Here is a 16,026-nt window from a genome sequence, read left to right on the forward strand (position 1 = left end):
TTATAGTATCCAGCATGTGCAAGTTGCGCCATCAGTCATTGCCCAACTGTCTCGTGACAGTATTTGTCAACATGTTGCACATCAACAGAGCAGTGTAAACACTGAAAGAGGCTGTCCTTACACCCTCGCACAGCCAGCACATGACAAAAATGCCACAACTGTGGACATGAGGACAACAATTTTATAAAGGATTATACATCATTCTGCATAGAGCAAAATATTCTAGAATAAAATTATAAGCATTTTATCATTTTCATGTAGGAAGTTGATATTTATCTAAAACAAAAAAAAAAGCATTATTTTTGGCTGGAGAAGTATGCTTATTGCTGACCCACGGCTGCATCTATCAATGTCAGGGACAGCAATAGAGCAGGTCAATGAAACAAAGCTACTTGGTGTAATGTTGGAGGAACTGTTGTCATGGTCTGATCACATTGATAACACTGTGTCTAAAATGGGAAGAGGCTTAGCATTGATTAGAAAGTGCTCTCCTTATTTGTCATCCTCTATGACCAGTCAGGTAATACAGCCCTTGGTTTTCTGTCATCTGCAATACTGCTCCGTTATATTTATATGGTCTGCAGCAGCAAAGAAAGAAATACATAAATTGCAACTGGTTCAAAACAGAGCGGCTAGACTGGCACGTCACTGCTCAACACGTACAAATATAGCTGATCTGCATCCCGACTTTCCTGGTTCACAGTTGAAGTTAAACTAACTACAACATCCTGATGTTTTTTAGAAACATCATATTCGATCAGACACCTGAATATTTCTTCAACCAATTACTAAATACTAGAGACGGAGACAGAGACAGACATAACCATGACACCAGAAATGCCAGCTCTGGATACCTGATACCTCCAACTCCCAGAACTCATCTACTCAAACACTCAGTTATCTATCGTTCAATAATGTCCTGGAACTCTTTACCTCCAAACATATCTGGCTCACAAAACAAATTCACTTTTAAAAAATGACTTAAGGCTCAGCTAATGCTGCAGACCATATGACTGGGAATCTATTATTGATATTGAAATTAGTAGAATTATTATAATGATAGCAGTGACTGAAAATACACGACTGTCTCAGAACATTTGAATATTGTGATAAAGTCCTTTATTTTCTGTAATGCAAAAATGTCATACATTCTGGATTCATTACAAATCAACTGAAATATTGCAAGCCTTTTATTATTTCAATATTGCTGATCATGGCTTACAGCTTAAGAAAACTCAAATATCCTATCTCAAAAAATTAGAATATTCTGGGAATCTTAAACTGTAAGCCATAATCAACAATATTAAAATAATAAAAGGCTTGCAATATTTCAGTTGATTTGTAATGAATCCAGAATGTATGACTTTTAAAAAAAAAAAAAAAAAAAAAAAAAAAAAAAAAAGTCATACATTCTGGATTCATTACAAATCAACTGAAATATTGCAAGCCTTTTATTATTTCAATATTGCTGATCATGGCTTACAGCTTAAGAAAACTCAAATATCCTATCTCAAAAAATTAGAATATTCTGGGAATCTTAAACTGTAAGCCATAATCAACAATATTAAAATAATAAAAGGCTTGCAATATTTCAGTTGATTTGTAATGAATCCAGAATGTATGACTTTTAAAAAAAAAAAAAAAAAAAAAAAAAAAAAAAAAAAGTCATACATTCTGGATTCATTACAAATCAACTGAAATATTGCAAGCCTTTTATTATTTCAATATTGCTGATCATGGCTTACAGCTTAAGAAAACTCAAATATCCTATCTCAAAAAATTAGAATATTCTGGGAATCTTAAACTGTAAGCCATAATCAACAATATTAAAATAATAAAAGGCTTGCAATATTTCAGTTGATTTGTAATGAATCCAGAATGTATGACTTTTTAAAAAAAAAAAAAAAAAAAAAAAAAAAAAAAAAAGTCATACATTCTGGATTCATTACAAATCAACTGAAATATTGCAAGCCTTTTATTATTTCAATATTGCTGATCATGGCTTACAGCTTAAGAAAACTCAAATATCCTATCTCAAAAAATTAGAATATTCTGGGAATCTTAAACTGTAAGCCATAATCAACAATATTAAAATAATAAAAGGCTTGCAATATTTCAGTTGATTTGTAATGAATCCAGAATGTATGACTTTTTTTTTTTTTTTTTTTTTTTTTTTTTTTTAAATTGCATTACAGAAAATAAAGAACTTTATCACAATATTCTTATTTTCTGAGACAGTCCTGATGTATGTACTAATGTATGATGATATTTGTGCTATTATAGTGTATTAGTATAATTATAGTGTTAATATATTATGCATATATAACTGATGTGTGTGTGTGTGTGTGTGTGTGTGTGTGTGTGTGTGTGTGTGTGTGTGTGTGTGTGTGTGTGTGTGTGTGTGTGTGTGTGTGTTACTACTGTTATTGTTGTTTTTATTATAAGTGTAGTTATGCTAGGAATGTACGACTGTATGTATTTATGTCTTAGATGTTATCATTTATGTAATATTTTATGTACTTTATGGACCCCAGGAAGATCAGTGGTCGCTAAGGCGTCAGCTAATGGAGATCCATCCAATAAACAATCAATCAGGTATGTTAAAGCTGAAATCATCAGCATCATGTCTTACCTTTTATGATGTTGAAAATCACACCACCAGAAGTTAAAAATCATAAGCAGTCAAATTCTGTCTTGATTTTGAAAACATGTTTTTGTAACATGTAAAAACATACATTTTTGTAATTATAAGATTACAGAGTAGCCAGAGCATAACTCCATACGGACCTTCTAACGGTAAATGTGAAGTGTAAATGATAAATTCATTTAGCAAGGATTTCCCTTACAGCATGCCCTTAGCTAAATGTTTAAATCATCTACATTTCTTTTAAAAGCCTTATAATTGCAAAAGTCCTTGTCTTTTCAAAGCCATGTGATTTTTGAGATGGTATTACCTTGAAGGGCTTCCATGACTGGGAAAATGTTCTCCGACCACTGGTACGCTAAAATTGCTGTATATATCCCAGGAAAGTCCCTCTGCCAAATGCGCTGGCCGACGGCCCAGATGGCGCTTAATTCAGGGTTGGCCTGGATGGAACAGAGGAGAAACATTTCACAAATCTCAGTGTGTTACGCCTGTGAAGGCAGAGGCTTCCATCCACTTCAGTACTGACTCACTGTGCTTCCATGTTTAACCCTCTGTACCGGCAACACCTGTGGTCAGATGTTTGGTTTTTGGGGTGTCTCTCCAAACAGTCATGAGAAAACAGTATCTCACACCCTTGAAAATCAGGTGAAAATTTGGCACCAATGGCCACGGTTACATGATGTTTTTTAATTCGGAATGAATTTTTGTATTTAATTCCTCTTTAATTCAGAATTAAAATGAAATCCGATTTAAAATGAGTTAAAATGACCATGTAAACACCTAATTGCGAATGAAAATGGCCATTCCGAATTAAACTTAATTCCGAAGTAAGTGGCTGGCTTATTCCGATTTTAAATCCCAATAGAATAATTCTGCGATCATGTATTCACTCATTCCTCTTTAAATTAATTCCGGTCTTTCTTTCTGCTCGTTCCCTCACCCGTCTGTCTCCATGACACTTATATTCCACTGGGCTGGTTTTCCAAACAAAGTTTCAAGATGCAGCAGCAGTAAACGCTGGTCAAGAGCAGAGACCATTTATTTAATAAATAGAAATCATTAAAAGAACAGATGGAAACAGGAAACATCAAAATGGTGATCTTTTCAAAGTTATAGCGGCTAAGTTAGTTTTTCTTCCGGTAGTTTAACTTCCGGTCCCCCCCCTATCCAATCAGAACCTTCCCAACCCCCAGACCTGGAGAGGAATTGGAGAAAGACCATCAAACGTGTTTCCATGTAAACCTCAATTCAGAACTACTATTTCCATGTAAACTGGAAGGAAAATAGTTTAATTCCGAATTATTTAATCTGGAATAATTAATTCCGAATTCAAAAATCATGTAACTGTGGCCACTAGGGCTGAATGATTAATTGCATTTGCGATAATATCGCAATGTGATCAAACGAGATTTTCTAACCGCAAAGGCTGCGATTTGTCACGTGATCTGATCACGTGATGTGCGAGTGAGCAGAGCGGGAAGAGCAGAGCAACAAACAAGTCAACAGTGCCGCGTAAGCTAAATCTACCATGGCCTCAGTGTTAGGGCTCGGCTGGGCTTTGTAAATATATGGGCTTTATAAATGTATTAAATATATGAGCGCGGAGTCGGCGTGGCGAGGAGCTGCGCACGGTGACGAGCACGAGCCGGGCGGACAGTGGAGTCGCTGTGAGCCTGAACCTGCAGCTCGTCAACTCATCAGGAGGTTAAACAGCAGGGATGCCAGTTGTTCATTGCTGTTTCGTTTTGTTAACTCTGTGAGCTTTGTTTGTTAGTTTGCTGGTGGTTTTTTCTCCCTGTGATTTTTAAATTATTTGTGAAGAAGTTCTGAGTTTCCTGTGAGGAAGGTTTTTTTGTTCCCTGTGGGAGTTTTTCTGTGTTTTTCTATTAAACTACCCCTCGTTTTGGCTAAAGTTTAACCCTGTTTGGTGTCGTGTGATTGGGTTCAGAGAGAACGACCCATAACACTCGTGTGTACAGACGAGTGTAGACGTGTTAAAGAGGTAAAGCCACAGATTTGTTTTCTTTATTGTTGTAATCTGTGCTTTAGATAAATCTGACAGTTTATTGTAAAACAGACTGATTTATTGCTTGTGTAGTTGAAAAAAACATTGAAAAAATAATTAAAAAAATTTAATCGCAATATTGAGGAAAAAAAAAAATCACAATTACATTATTTTCAAAAACCTTCCGCCCTAGTGGCCACTATGGATCATAATGTGAAGTAACAGCTAAATACAGTCTCCACTCCAAGTCTTGGTACAGCAGCACATTCTCTGCATAAGACCTGTTGCTCAGAGCAAATTTCAGGGAACAAAACTTTATGTTGGGATTATCAGCAACAAATGGCACACTGGATAGTTGTGTGGAACATGATAACCCTTCAGAAAGGAAACTGACGGACACATTTCTAATGAATATCTACTTATTCCAGCTGCCTCAAAGAGATTTTGCAAGATTTCTTGGGCCAACTGAACCGTCATCAGTTTAGTTGAGGTGTTTAATCCTGTGTTCAAGGATCATTCTGGAGTTAAAGCAAACAAGTTTCTTATTAGAAGGTAATGGATATACACTTTTGTTAGGGACGCTTAAAATGAAACAGAGCAGTTTTGAGTTAAAGCAGAATATACATTTGCAACATAATGGCCATTAATCTTAGCCCGAAAGGGCAACCAGCTCAGTTTAGAATAAACTGCTATTTTAAGCCTCTGGCAAGACTAATACATCTCATTTGGCTTATGTTATAGTGTAAAGGGTGCCCACAGACAAACTAAGTCATTTTAACTTTGTGAGTGAACAGAGAGTCAATTTAAAATTAAAAAAGGGGGGTCTAGAAAAGTCTTTAAAGACTTTGTGCTGCTCGGACTATGCTCAAGCAAGCTGCTGTGAAAATGGTCTGTTGGAGGTATTATCGCAGCAAGTATTTTCATGTTTTGAATAAAAAAAGTCACTTGTGAGCATTGTAATTTAGAGTTCAATTCACTTTTAACAAAATTTCATTCATTCATCGCATAGGGATAAATAGAAATAAATGTAACCATTAATATTAGAATTAAATTAGTATAAAAATAGACATTTATCTGACAGGTGGACCTCTAAATAGAAAGGGTGATTTATTTATTTTTTGAATGTATTAATTAGATTTTTTATGGTATTATTATTGTGTATTGATATTGTGATATAGAAGTATACTGAGAAGAATACATCCTGTAAATACCCTTTTTAAATCAAAACAACGTGGTTGTGTTTTGTAAACCAGATTGCTGCTTAATTTCCTTAGCTTCTTCTGAGACACTGGTCCAAATTTGTGTTGTTTTTATTTCTTATTTATTCAACCTATTCTAAAGCTAATTCAAGTCCTCTACACTTACTAATTTGATTGCCTGGGGAATCCTCTTCCAGAGATACCTGCCATTATTCCTGTTGGAGCAGAACAGACACAAGTTAGTCAACCCAAAAAAACAATAGATAACTATGATGTTACAGTGCAGTCTAAAGCTCAGACACATTTAATCACACACATAGTATTTTCTTTCTTTTTTTTTTTTTAAATGAAAACAATAAAACTACTTCAATTATTTCTATTTTCTTGAACTTGTGTCCTGATGGACATGTGGTTACTCACATGTCATTGTTGAGCAGATAGAGAGCCAGAAGCTGAGCATAGACTTGAGGTGTTGCGATGCCCCCAGGAGCCTGGTAAAAGTAATGCAGGGGCATTTTTAACAAAATAAGCTTATGAACGTTTAAAATGGATTTCAGACAATAATAAATAATATCATTCAATTATTATCATAATAATCATCATCATTTCAAGCTAATAAATAATTCAAAACTCCTTCCTCAAAATGTGGTAGAAGGAGGTGTTCATTTTGAGCTCATACTCCAGCCCCCCCCCCACACACACACACACACACACACACACACACACACACACACACACACACACACACACACACACACACACACACACACACACACACACACACACACACACACACACACACACACACACACACACACACACACACACACACACACACACACACACACACACACACACACACACACACACACACACACACACACACACACACACACACACACACACACACACACTATGATTCCCTGCTCTATCACAGAAACATTTCCTGGAAACAAGTTATATCACGCCTTGTACAAAGTTTTTTTTTGTTTTTGTTATTGCATTACAGAAAATCACAATATTCTAATTTTCTGAGACAGTCCTGTATATTCAGATGCTCTTTGTTTTGGTTTATGCTACAGTCTGCTCCTTTTATGATGTCTATTCTAATTATTATTTAACCATATTGGTTTTTTTTCTAAACTATTTCTTGTTTTACTCTCTGAAGTGAAACGTAGAGGGGAGGCCACTCGATAAGCCTCTCAGGTTTCTGACCTCTGCAGCACATTTCCTTTTATGTTGTTTTTCTCTAAACACATTCCATTGTATTTCTTTCTTTTTTCTTCTTTCAAAAATGTGCAAATAAATAAATAAATCAAAGAGTTGATTGGACAGAGAAGCGTAAACCAGGCTTAAGTAGCACGCAGCAACAACGCACTTGAGGTTAGAACAGCCCCCATGCGTTTATACTTCTGCGTCATTGGTTTCATTGCTCTGTGATTATACCACCAACTACTAGGCGGTAGTATATGTTCTTTTCAACAGCACCGTAGACCGCAGTGCCTAGTTTCCTTTTGTTATGCCCTGTATGTAGCTCACACACAGCAACAGAACAAATAAAGTATATTTTGCACATGTTGGAAGTGATAAATATTGACCAGTCATTTTTAAGAGACTGCAGTAAACCCAAATTGAAAACAATGAAGAACAAATCTACGAATCATGTTTCTTGTGGTCAACGTCAATGTGATGTAGTCAGAACATTTTGGAGGTGCAAATGGGGCGACGCAGAGTTCTGCAGAGGGGGGTTTGCGTAAGAGAAGCATAAATTATTATTATTCAGAAGAAAATCATTCGGCGGTCTCACATTACACAAAAAGTGTTTGAAATGGGCCGAGTGGACACAATCTGCTCACAATGCACCACTAACATTCAGTGCGTTTACATGGGAAGTTTAATTCCTCTTTAATTCAGAATTAAAATTAAATCTGATTTAAAATGAGTACAAATTACCATGTAAACACCTAATTCCGAATGAAAGTGGACATTCCGAATTAAACTTAAAGGGGACCTATTATGAAAACCATGTTTTTTCTTGCTTTAACATATATAAAGTGGTCTCCCCTCAGCCTGCCAACTCAGAGAAGGAGGAAAGCAACCAGATTCTGCAGTGTCTGTACAGCCGCCCGGATGAGCCGTCCAGTGTGATGTGGCAATGTACGTGTATGTACTATAAAATCCTAGCATTCCGCTCCTAGCTGGACCACTTCCTAAAAACCAGATAGTGACCCTTCTGGCCTGTGTGGGAACGTAAGTGCTGGCTGACTTAGTGATGTGGGCCCACTTGGGTGAGGTAGGGATGGTGAAAACAAAGCCTCATCAAGCAGTGAATCACTGAAACAATCGCTTCAAGAAAGACACACTGTTTCAAAGCATTTGATACAGTCAGAACAGCCCCACCTGCTGGCTGTGTAGTGGAACTGCATCCCAGTGGACAACCTGGAAACCTCCACACTGACTCACATTTGTATTCAATAGAATGTTTTAAGACTGTCACTGTGTGTCTCTCTCACACACACACACACACTTCCAGCTCTATTGGAAGGGTTTGCCATCATGACATCCCTCAGATTATGATTCCCTGCTCTATCACAGAAACATTTCCTGGAAACAAGTTATATCACGCCTTGTAAAAAGTACCGCAGTTTAGAAGATCAAAAAAAAAAAAAATTGTAGCCTATATATCCGGTTTAAATCATAAAAAGTGTGAGATCCACACACACACACACACACACACACACACACACACACACACACACACACACACACACACACACACACACACACACACACACACACACACACACACACACACACACACACACACACACACACACACACACACACACACACACACACACACACACACACACACACACACACACACACACACACTGGGGAAAAAAAAATAAGTGATCAATAATTTCAATGAAAAAAATATTTGAGAGTTCGAGAAAAAAGTTGAAATGTCGAGAATAATGTTGAAATACAATTTTGGGAAAAAAGTCTAAATTTCGCCTTTTTCTCAACATTTTCAACTTTATCACGTAATTTTGACTTTTTTCTCAAAGTGCATAATGAAAAAAAAAAAATCTTCCTCCTCTCCAATATTATTTTTATTTTTCTCCTGCCTGGCCCTGATACTCTTCAGTAAAATCTACTTATAACAGGTGAAAATTGTTGTTTTTTCCAGTGATGAGTCTTGTTTTAGGTGTAATGAGATTTTTTTTACTAAAATGAGACATTTTAACTAGAAACAAGACAAATATTCTTGTTAAGATTGTGAGTTTTTACAGTGATCCATTTTACTTATCCTGTGAAGGACAGAGTCATATTGATAAGTTCAGAAAAGTGTTTTTTATTGTTGTGTTTTGATGTATTTGATGTAAGCCCAGTGGATATTTAAAGCTTACAGAAGGCTGCATTTAACTGCTGCTATGTCATTCCTGCAGTATTTCTGCAGGTGTTTTGGTCACTGCTATTATTTGTAATATATTATATTATTTGTAATCAGCACAAATTATCTGTCCCCATATGATCAAATCCACCACCCCCCGATTTTTTTTTACATTAATATTGTTGTTCTTGTTATTACTGTGTTATATGTAGGGGTGTAACAATATATTGTGCCACGAAATTTCGCGATACAAAAACGTCACGATACGTGTCGTGGAGGTGACAAAGTGTATCGCGATATTGGGTTATTAATATTAATCTATTGTGTTGACTAGTAACGCAGTATTGGTGTCGACCGTGCCTCGACCCGTGGACCAAAATCTTCCTCCGCTCAGAAGAAACTGGTACCGTTTTGGTCCCGATCACGGGACTCTTGGGGGTTTTGAGCTCTGAACTTTTACTGATGTAAGGCTGGTGTAGAGTTAAGCCTTACCTTATTAAATTAAACCTTTTTGGGGTGGTGAGTAGGATAAACACGGGGACAACTTCTGCTGAGTTCCAGTGTACTTTAATGTCCCTCAACAGTGTAGGATTTTAGAACATCAACACAGCACCTAGTGCCGTACCACTCCGCCCAATCTAAAACAGACTAATCACTACAGATAAACTGACTAGTGTCATTATAGTCCCTGATTTACATCAGAATATAAATAATATATTTATAAAATAATGAACCCTGAATTACCAAAATAACCTTCTTAACAAAAATAAATCTCCTCTTACACTTTAACGTAGACAAAACAGAAACCCTGGTTATTGCCCCTGATGCCTCCATTCCTGGGATTAACCAGTATTTGGGTGATTTGGGCCAGTCTGTTAAACCGAGCCTAAGAAACCTGGGTGTTGTATTTGACAAAGACATGTCATTAGTGCAACACTGCAAACAGCTGACAAGGAATTGCTTTTTTCATCTGAGGAATATTTCGAAACTCAGGAAAATGTTGTCGCAAAAGGATTTGGAGCTGGTCATTCACGCATTTGTGTCCTCGCGTTTGGACTACTGTAACAGTTTATTCTCTTGTCTAAACAAGAAGGAGCTGTCTCGCCTGCAGCTAGTGCAGAATTCCGCAGCAAGAATTCTGGCCTGCGCTAATAGGAGGTCACACATAACCCCTATTCTCAAAGCTCTTCATTGGCTGCCAGTTTCCTCTAGGGTAAATTTTAAAATTCTGGTTTTAACTTTCAGAGCTTTGCATGGTCAGGCTCCACCTTACATCAGCGATCTGATCCAGCCCTACACCCCAGCTCGGGCTCTGAGGTCTGTGGATCAGAATCTGCTGATGGCTCCTCGTACTCGCTTCCGGACCAGAGGAGACCGATCCTTCCAGGCCGTTGCTCCCAGACTTTGGAACGATCTTCCAGTCTCTCTGCGTTCCATGGAGTCTGTTGACTGCTTCAAAAGGCAACTAAAGACCTTTTTATTTGTGCAGGCTTTTGCCTAATTATCTTGGGGCTGTTATGATTGTAAATGTGTTGTCTTGGCCTTTTTAATCTTAAATTTGTATGTATCCCTTAACTGTGTTTTTATTTTAACTGTGAAGCGCTCTGTGACCATGGTCTGTGAAGAGCGCTCTACAAATAAAGTTTACTTACTTACTTACTTACTTATAAGGTGAGCATGAATCCATCTTTTTTATAATGTAAAATTGTATGTATTTATTTACTTTTATTCATCCATTATCTTCCATCCATTATCTATACCCGCTTTATCCTTCAGGGTCACGGGGGTCTGCTGGAGTCTATCCCAGCTCATTTCAGGTGAGAGGCAGGTTCACCCTGGACAGGTCACCAGTCCATCACAGGGCCACATATATACACACAAACCCTGCACAGTCACGCTCACACCTACGGGCAATTTTAGAATAATCAATTAACCTACTACGCATGTTTTTGGACTGTGGGAGGAAACCCACGCAAGCACGGGGAGAACATGCAAACTCCACACAGAAAGGCCCTGCTGGGCCTGGGAGTCGAACCGGGAACCTTCTTGCTGTGAGGCAACAGTGCTAACCACTAAGCCACCGTGCTGCCCTTACTTTTATTCATTTATTTAACTTTAATTGTTAAATTTCTGGAAAAGAAAAGAGTCAAATCATACATGAGAGAAATTATTCAGTTTGTGGCAAAATATTCGTACTTGTATGAAACTGAAGATGCATAATGCAAACCTGACATTTACTTTTAGTTCAGTTTGTGGAAAATGGTTGGCCTGGCTTTCTCTTTAAAACTTATTCATGTATTTATTTATTTATTTATGTATTTATTTGCACAGTGATAACAGTCATTTTTTATCATACAAGGACAAATAATTTGTGCAGGAGAGGAAAAGAAGCCCGAAGGGCTTATAAAAAATCCTCCCCCTCAATACAAAATCACCAAAACAAATCAATCAATAGAAAAAGAATAGAAAGGAAAAGAAAAGGTAAAGAAACAAAGAAAAATACAATAAACACCCAAACAAAAATATCCATGAAACGGCAATTTAATTTCAGTACAAATAGCCTTTAATTCTGTCTATATAAAATATACCCCACTAAGCTGGTCCTAAACATTTTTAAGGATGATGAAACTTAAGAGATCTATCTAAACAGTTCCAGAGTTGAGGGCCATGGAATCTGATAAAGGATTGGTGACTGCAGGTACGACAAAGAGGTAAATGAAAGTTCTTCCCACCTCTAACTGAATAAGAATGAATATCTGATGATAACAGAAAAAAATTATGAAAAGTGCTTGGAATGTCTTGTTTGAAATGAATGAACTTAAACATAAACAGGCATGTTTGAAACTTGTTAATAGAAAAAATTGATAAAAATTTAAATTTGCTAAATAAGGGTGCAGAAGGTGCTAGATGAGTAGAATATGAAATCATTCTCAAGAATCTTTTCTGAATTAGAAATAATTGGTTAAGGTACGAAGAATAAGAAGCGCCCCAAACAATGTTGCAATATGTCAAGTATGGATAAATTAGACTATAATATAATATCATGAGACAGGACTGATTAACTAAGGGTGCTTTCACACCTGTACCGTTTCAAGCAGTTGTTCCGGTACAGGGAACGTTTCCCCCTCAAGATCGGAACGTTTTGGTATATGTGAACACAGCAATCGCGCTCTGAAACGGTACAAAACAAGCGTTCCGAGATCGCCTAGGAGAGGTGGTCTCGGCCCGATTCCAATCGAGACCTGAAACGGTTCATTTTTTTTATTTGGAGTGAGAACATAATCCACACAGCAACCGATACAACTCCATTCATTCATTGTGTGTGTGCTGCCGCGGCGCAAGGAGAGGAGTCGGTCCAGCCTCCACCAACTCCTCTCCTATTGGACGTGCGAGATGTCTTCCCAGCACAGCACAAATTAAACTTTGTTTGAAATTAAACAATGTTCAATTCGGGCAGCGCAAACCCTGCGGCAGGCGGCCTCTCGTCCGCTGCCGGGCTCCGCTCTGCGCCGAGCGCACATAAATGAATGGATAAAGCCTGATTTATGGTTCCGCGTTAAATCGACGCAGAGCCTACGCCGTACTCTACGCCGTAGGCTCTGCGTTGGTGTAACGCGGAACCATAAATCAGCCAAAGCCAACGGCTGCGGTCTGCGCTGCGCTGAAAGGGGCGTGTTGTTTATCCCGGGGTGCGGAAGAGGAAACTCCTTCCGCGTTCATTTGACCAATCAGAGAGCAGCTGGTTAGCGCATGGAATTTGTTAACAGCTTTGAAACGGTACAGACGTTTGCCTTGTGAACACAAACCCCACGAACGAGAAACGGAACAACTGTATCGATTCAGCCCCTGAATCGGAACAAAACAAACGGGCCACAGGTGTGAAAGCACCCTAAGAAAGAAACTCTTCTAATTATCATCATTTTTTTTTGCATACATACTCAATATGTTTTCCCCAGGACAATCTTTCATCCACTAGTACACCAAGAAATTTGACACATGAAACTTGTTGGATTTCAATATTATTAATTTGCAGCTTTAAATCCTGCTCAGGAAAAAATTTGTTTTTGTTTCTAAAAAGAATATAATTTGATTTATTTATATTCAAGGAAAGCTTGTTTGTCAGAAACCATCTTGAGGCGTATTCCAACATGGTATTGGCATTTCTTAATAAACATTCAAAATTAACTTAAACAGTTATAAAGCATTATAAACTGGAACAATAGGGCAAACGCACAGTATTGTTTTGTATTTTGTGTCTTTCAAATAAAAGACAATTTTTTCCAGTCATATGTTCCTCATTCAAGGTTGTTAAAAAAATACTGCTATAATATTGTATCGTTATCGTGACCTCAATATCGTGTATCGTACCGTATGGTGAGATTAGTGAATCGTTACAGCACTAGTTATATGCAGTGTTTACTTGTTCTCTTCAGGTGTGGTAGGTCTTGACTGGTGTGGGTTTGTGTGTGAGAGCCTTATGTAGTATGTATGTAGTATGTGACTGTTTTGTACTGTGTTGAATGTTTTATGTTGGACCCCCTCGAAAACGAGATGATTCTCTCAAGGGGCTATCTGTTAATAAAAATGATTTATCTTTGAAAACCAACCATCCAGTCAGTCCTCAGCTCATGCTTCATTACTACTAGATTTATAGTTAAACAATCTTAAGGTGAATCTAGTGATATGCAGTTGAAACAGAATAACCTTTAATGCCACCTCCACAAATATCCGCTATAAAGAGAAATAAAACTGGTTCTGGTTAATCGGTCTGCTACCTGATAGCTGGAGTTAAAACAGTGAGTAAACCTGAATGCTCGCAGTACTAATACTTTTACGACATTGTTAGCACGGGGGATGATTAATTTAGGAGCGAATATGCTTGATTTAGTCATACAGGGTTTAAAATGTTTTAAATATCCTAAAAATACCAGCCTCTGAGCCCTCCCTGCTACACTAAAGGCTGATTTATGGTTCCGCGTTACACAAACGCAGAGCCTACGGCGTAGGTTACGCGGCGACGCGCGCCGTACCCTACGCCGTAGGCTACGGCGTCGATTTAACGCGGAACCATAAATCAGGCTTAACTCAGCAACATTACGAGCGCTCCTTGAGAAACAGAGAACAAACCAACCGACATGAACATGACACGAGTGAAGATTCACTGCTCACCTCGAGTTCCTGAACTTCGCATTGCTCTAAAAGTTTATCAAAATTTTCCTCCATCGTGACAGCAGCAGGCATGATGATGCCAAGCTGCGGCTGCGGCTTCTTCTTCGGGGGTTTTTCTTCTTCTCTCGTTTATTGGCGGATCATAACCAACGTTATTAGGTGCATACCGCCACCTGCTGTACCGGAGTGTGTAAGACAAGACAAGTTTATTTATACAGTAGCACAATTCAACACAAGGTAATTCAAAGTGCTTTACATCAACATTAAAAGCGGCAAGACACACTTGAAACATGAATAACAAATAAAATGATTAGAAAAGAGGTAAAATAATAGAAAGCACAAGTTGTTATAAAGTAAGGGCAGTAGATTTCAGCAGGTACATCTCATTCTTACAATGGTAAGAATTACGTTTCTATACGGTCAAAACATACAAAGAACGGGTCAAATACAGTATTAAAAAGTCATCTGTAACAATTCGAACGGTGAATTAAACCAATTTGACAATTTTATGCCACAATGCCTTTATTCAGGGCTTATCCATAACTTTGCGCGGTTTTCACACAACTGACGAGAATTATGTTTCTATACGGTCAAAACGTAAAGACTGGGTCAAATACTGTATTACAAAGTAATCTGTGCCGTGTGTAATATCAGGATTGGTAGTACATCAGGTTACAGTCTAACTCAAAGTAAAATAATAGGGGCTAAGGTTAAATTCAGTTTGGCTGGTAGAAAAGAAAGTTTACACACTTTGACTGATAGTGATTGTATGTTCGGCTAGTACAATTAACATCTACCAGCCAAACTTGGTTAGTGATGAAGAAAAACGTTAATTTATAGCCCTGAGTACAATGTATTGTTCAGGAAACAGCATTCATTGAGATTGCATAGAGCAGTGTTTCCCAACCCTGGTCCTCGAGGCTACACTGTCCAGCATGTTTTAGGTGTTTCCCTTCATCATCACACCTGCTTCTAATTAATTGTCCTAATTAGCTTGTCATCAAGGTCTGCACAATTCTGTTGATGATACAGCCACTTGTATCACGGTGTGCAGAAGCAGGAAACGTCTAAAACTTGCAGGACAGTGGGCCTTGAGGACCAGGGTTGGGAAACACTGGCATAAAGGATAAATGCAGTTTAAGGGTCTACCGAAGTTCTAACTTATTTTAGTACCCAAATGCCTATAGCTGCTAAGAAATACAAGAAGTAGACTTGGTAATTTGTACAAGTGTACTAATATTATGTATCCTATATAGTTAAGTATGTTCAACTTTAGCTGTAAACCCTGTAGGTAATGATGCCATATGGATCTTGTGATTTGTGTTTTATGTATTAAAATAAATAAATTGGTAAGGTCATGTGGCATTTTGAATAGAAAAATGGTTTACAATAAGCAGTGCTTTAAGTGGGAAAAAATAAGTGCCGGTACTCCCTCCCTCCAGTCATACAAATATGGGACTATGTAAATTTGTATATATATATATATATATATATATATATATATATATATATATATATATATATATATATATATATATGTATGAATGTATGTATGTATGTATGTATGTATGTATGTATGTATGTATGTATGTATGTATGTATGTATGTA

General features: G+C 37.5%; 1 protein-coding gene across 1 annotated transcript in view; it reads right to left on the bottom strand.

The window, feature by feature from the left end:
* Nucleotides 1-14,551, bottom strand: part of cops8 (COP9 signalosome subunit 8) — a 32,419-nt gene extending 17,868 nt beyond the window's left edge. Inside the window, exons 1-4 of the mRNA XM_061723041.1 lie at nucleotides 14,418-14,551; nucleotides 6,272-6,342; nucleotides 6,018-6,066; nucleotides 2,955-3,087 (exon numbers count right to left, since the gene is read on the bottom strand). Coding sequence (XP_061579025.1) covers nucleotides 2,955-3,087; nucleotides 6,018-6,066; nucleotides 6,272-6,342; nucleotides 14,418-14,489 — 325 coding nt within the window. The 5' untranslated portion in view covers nucleotides 14,490-14,551. The remainder of the gene's footprint in view (nucleotides 1-2,954; nucleotides 3,088-6,017; nucleotides 6,067-6,271; nucleotides 6,343-14,417) is intronic.
* Nucleotides 14,552-16,026: the final 1,475 nt, after the last annotated feature.

Source organism: Cololabis saira, chromosome 6, assembly GCF_033807715.1.
Source record: "Cololabis saira isolate AMF1-May2022 chromosome 6, fColSai1.1, whole genome shotgun sequence".
Lineage (NCBI taxonomy): Eukaryota > Metazoa > Chordata > Actinopteri > Beloniformes > Belonidae > Cololabis > Cololabis saira.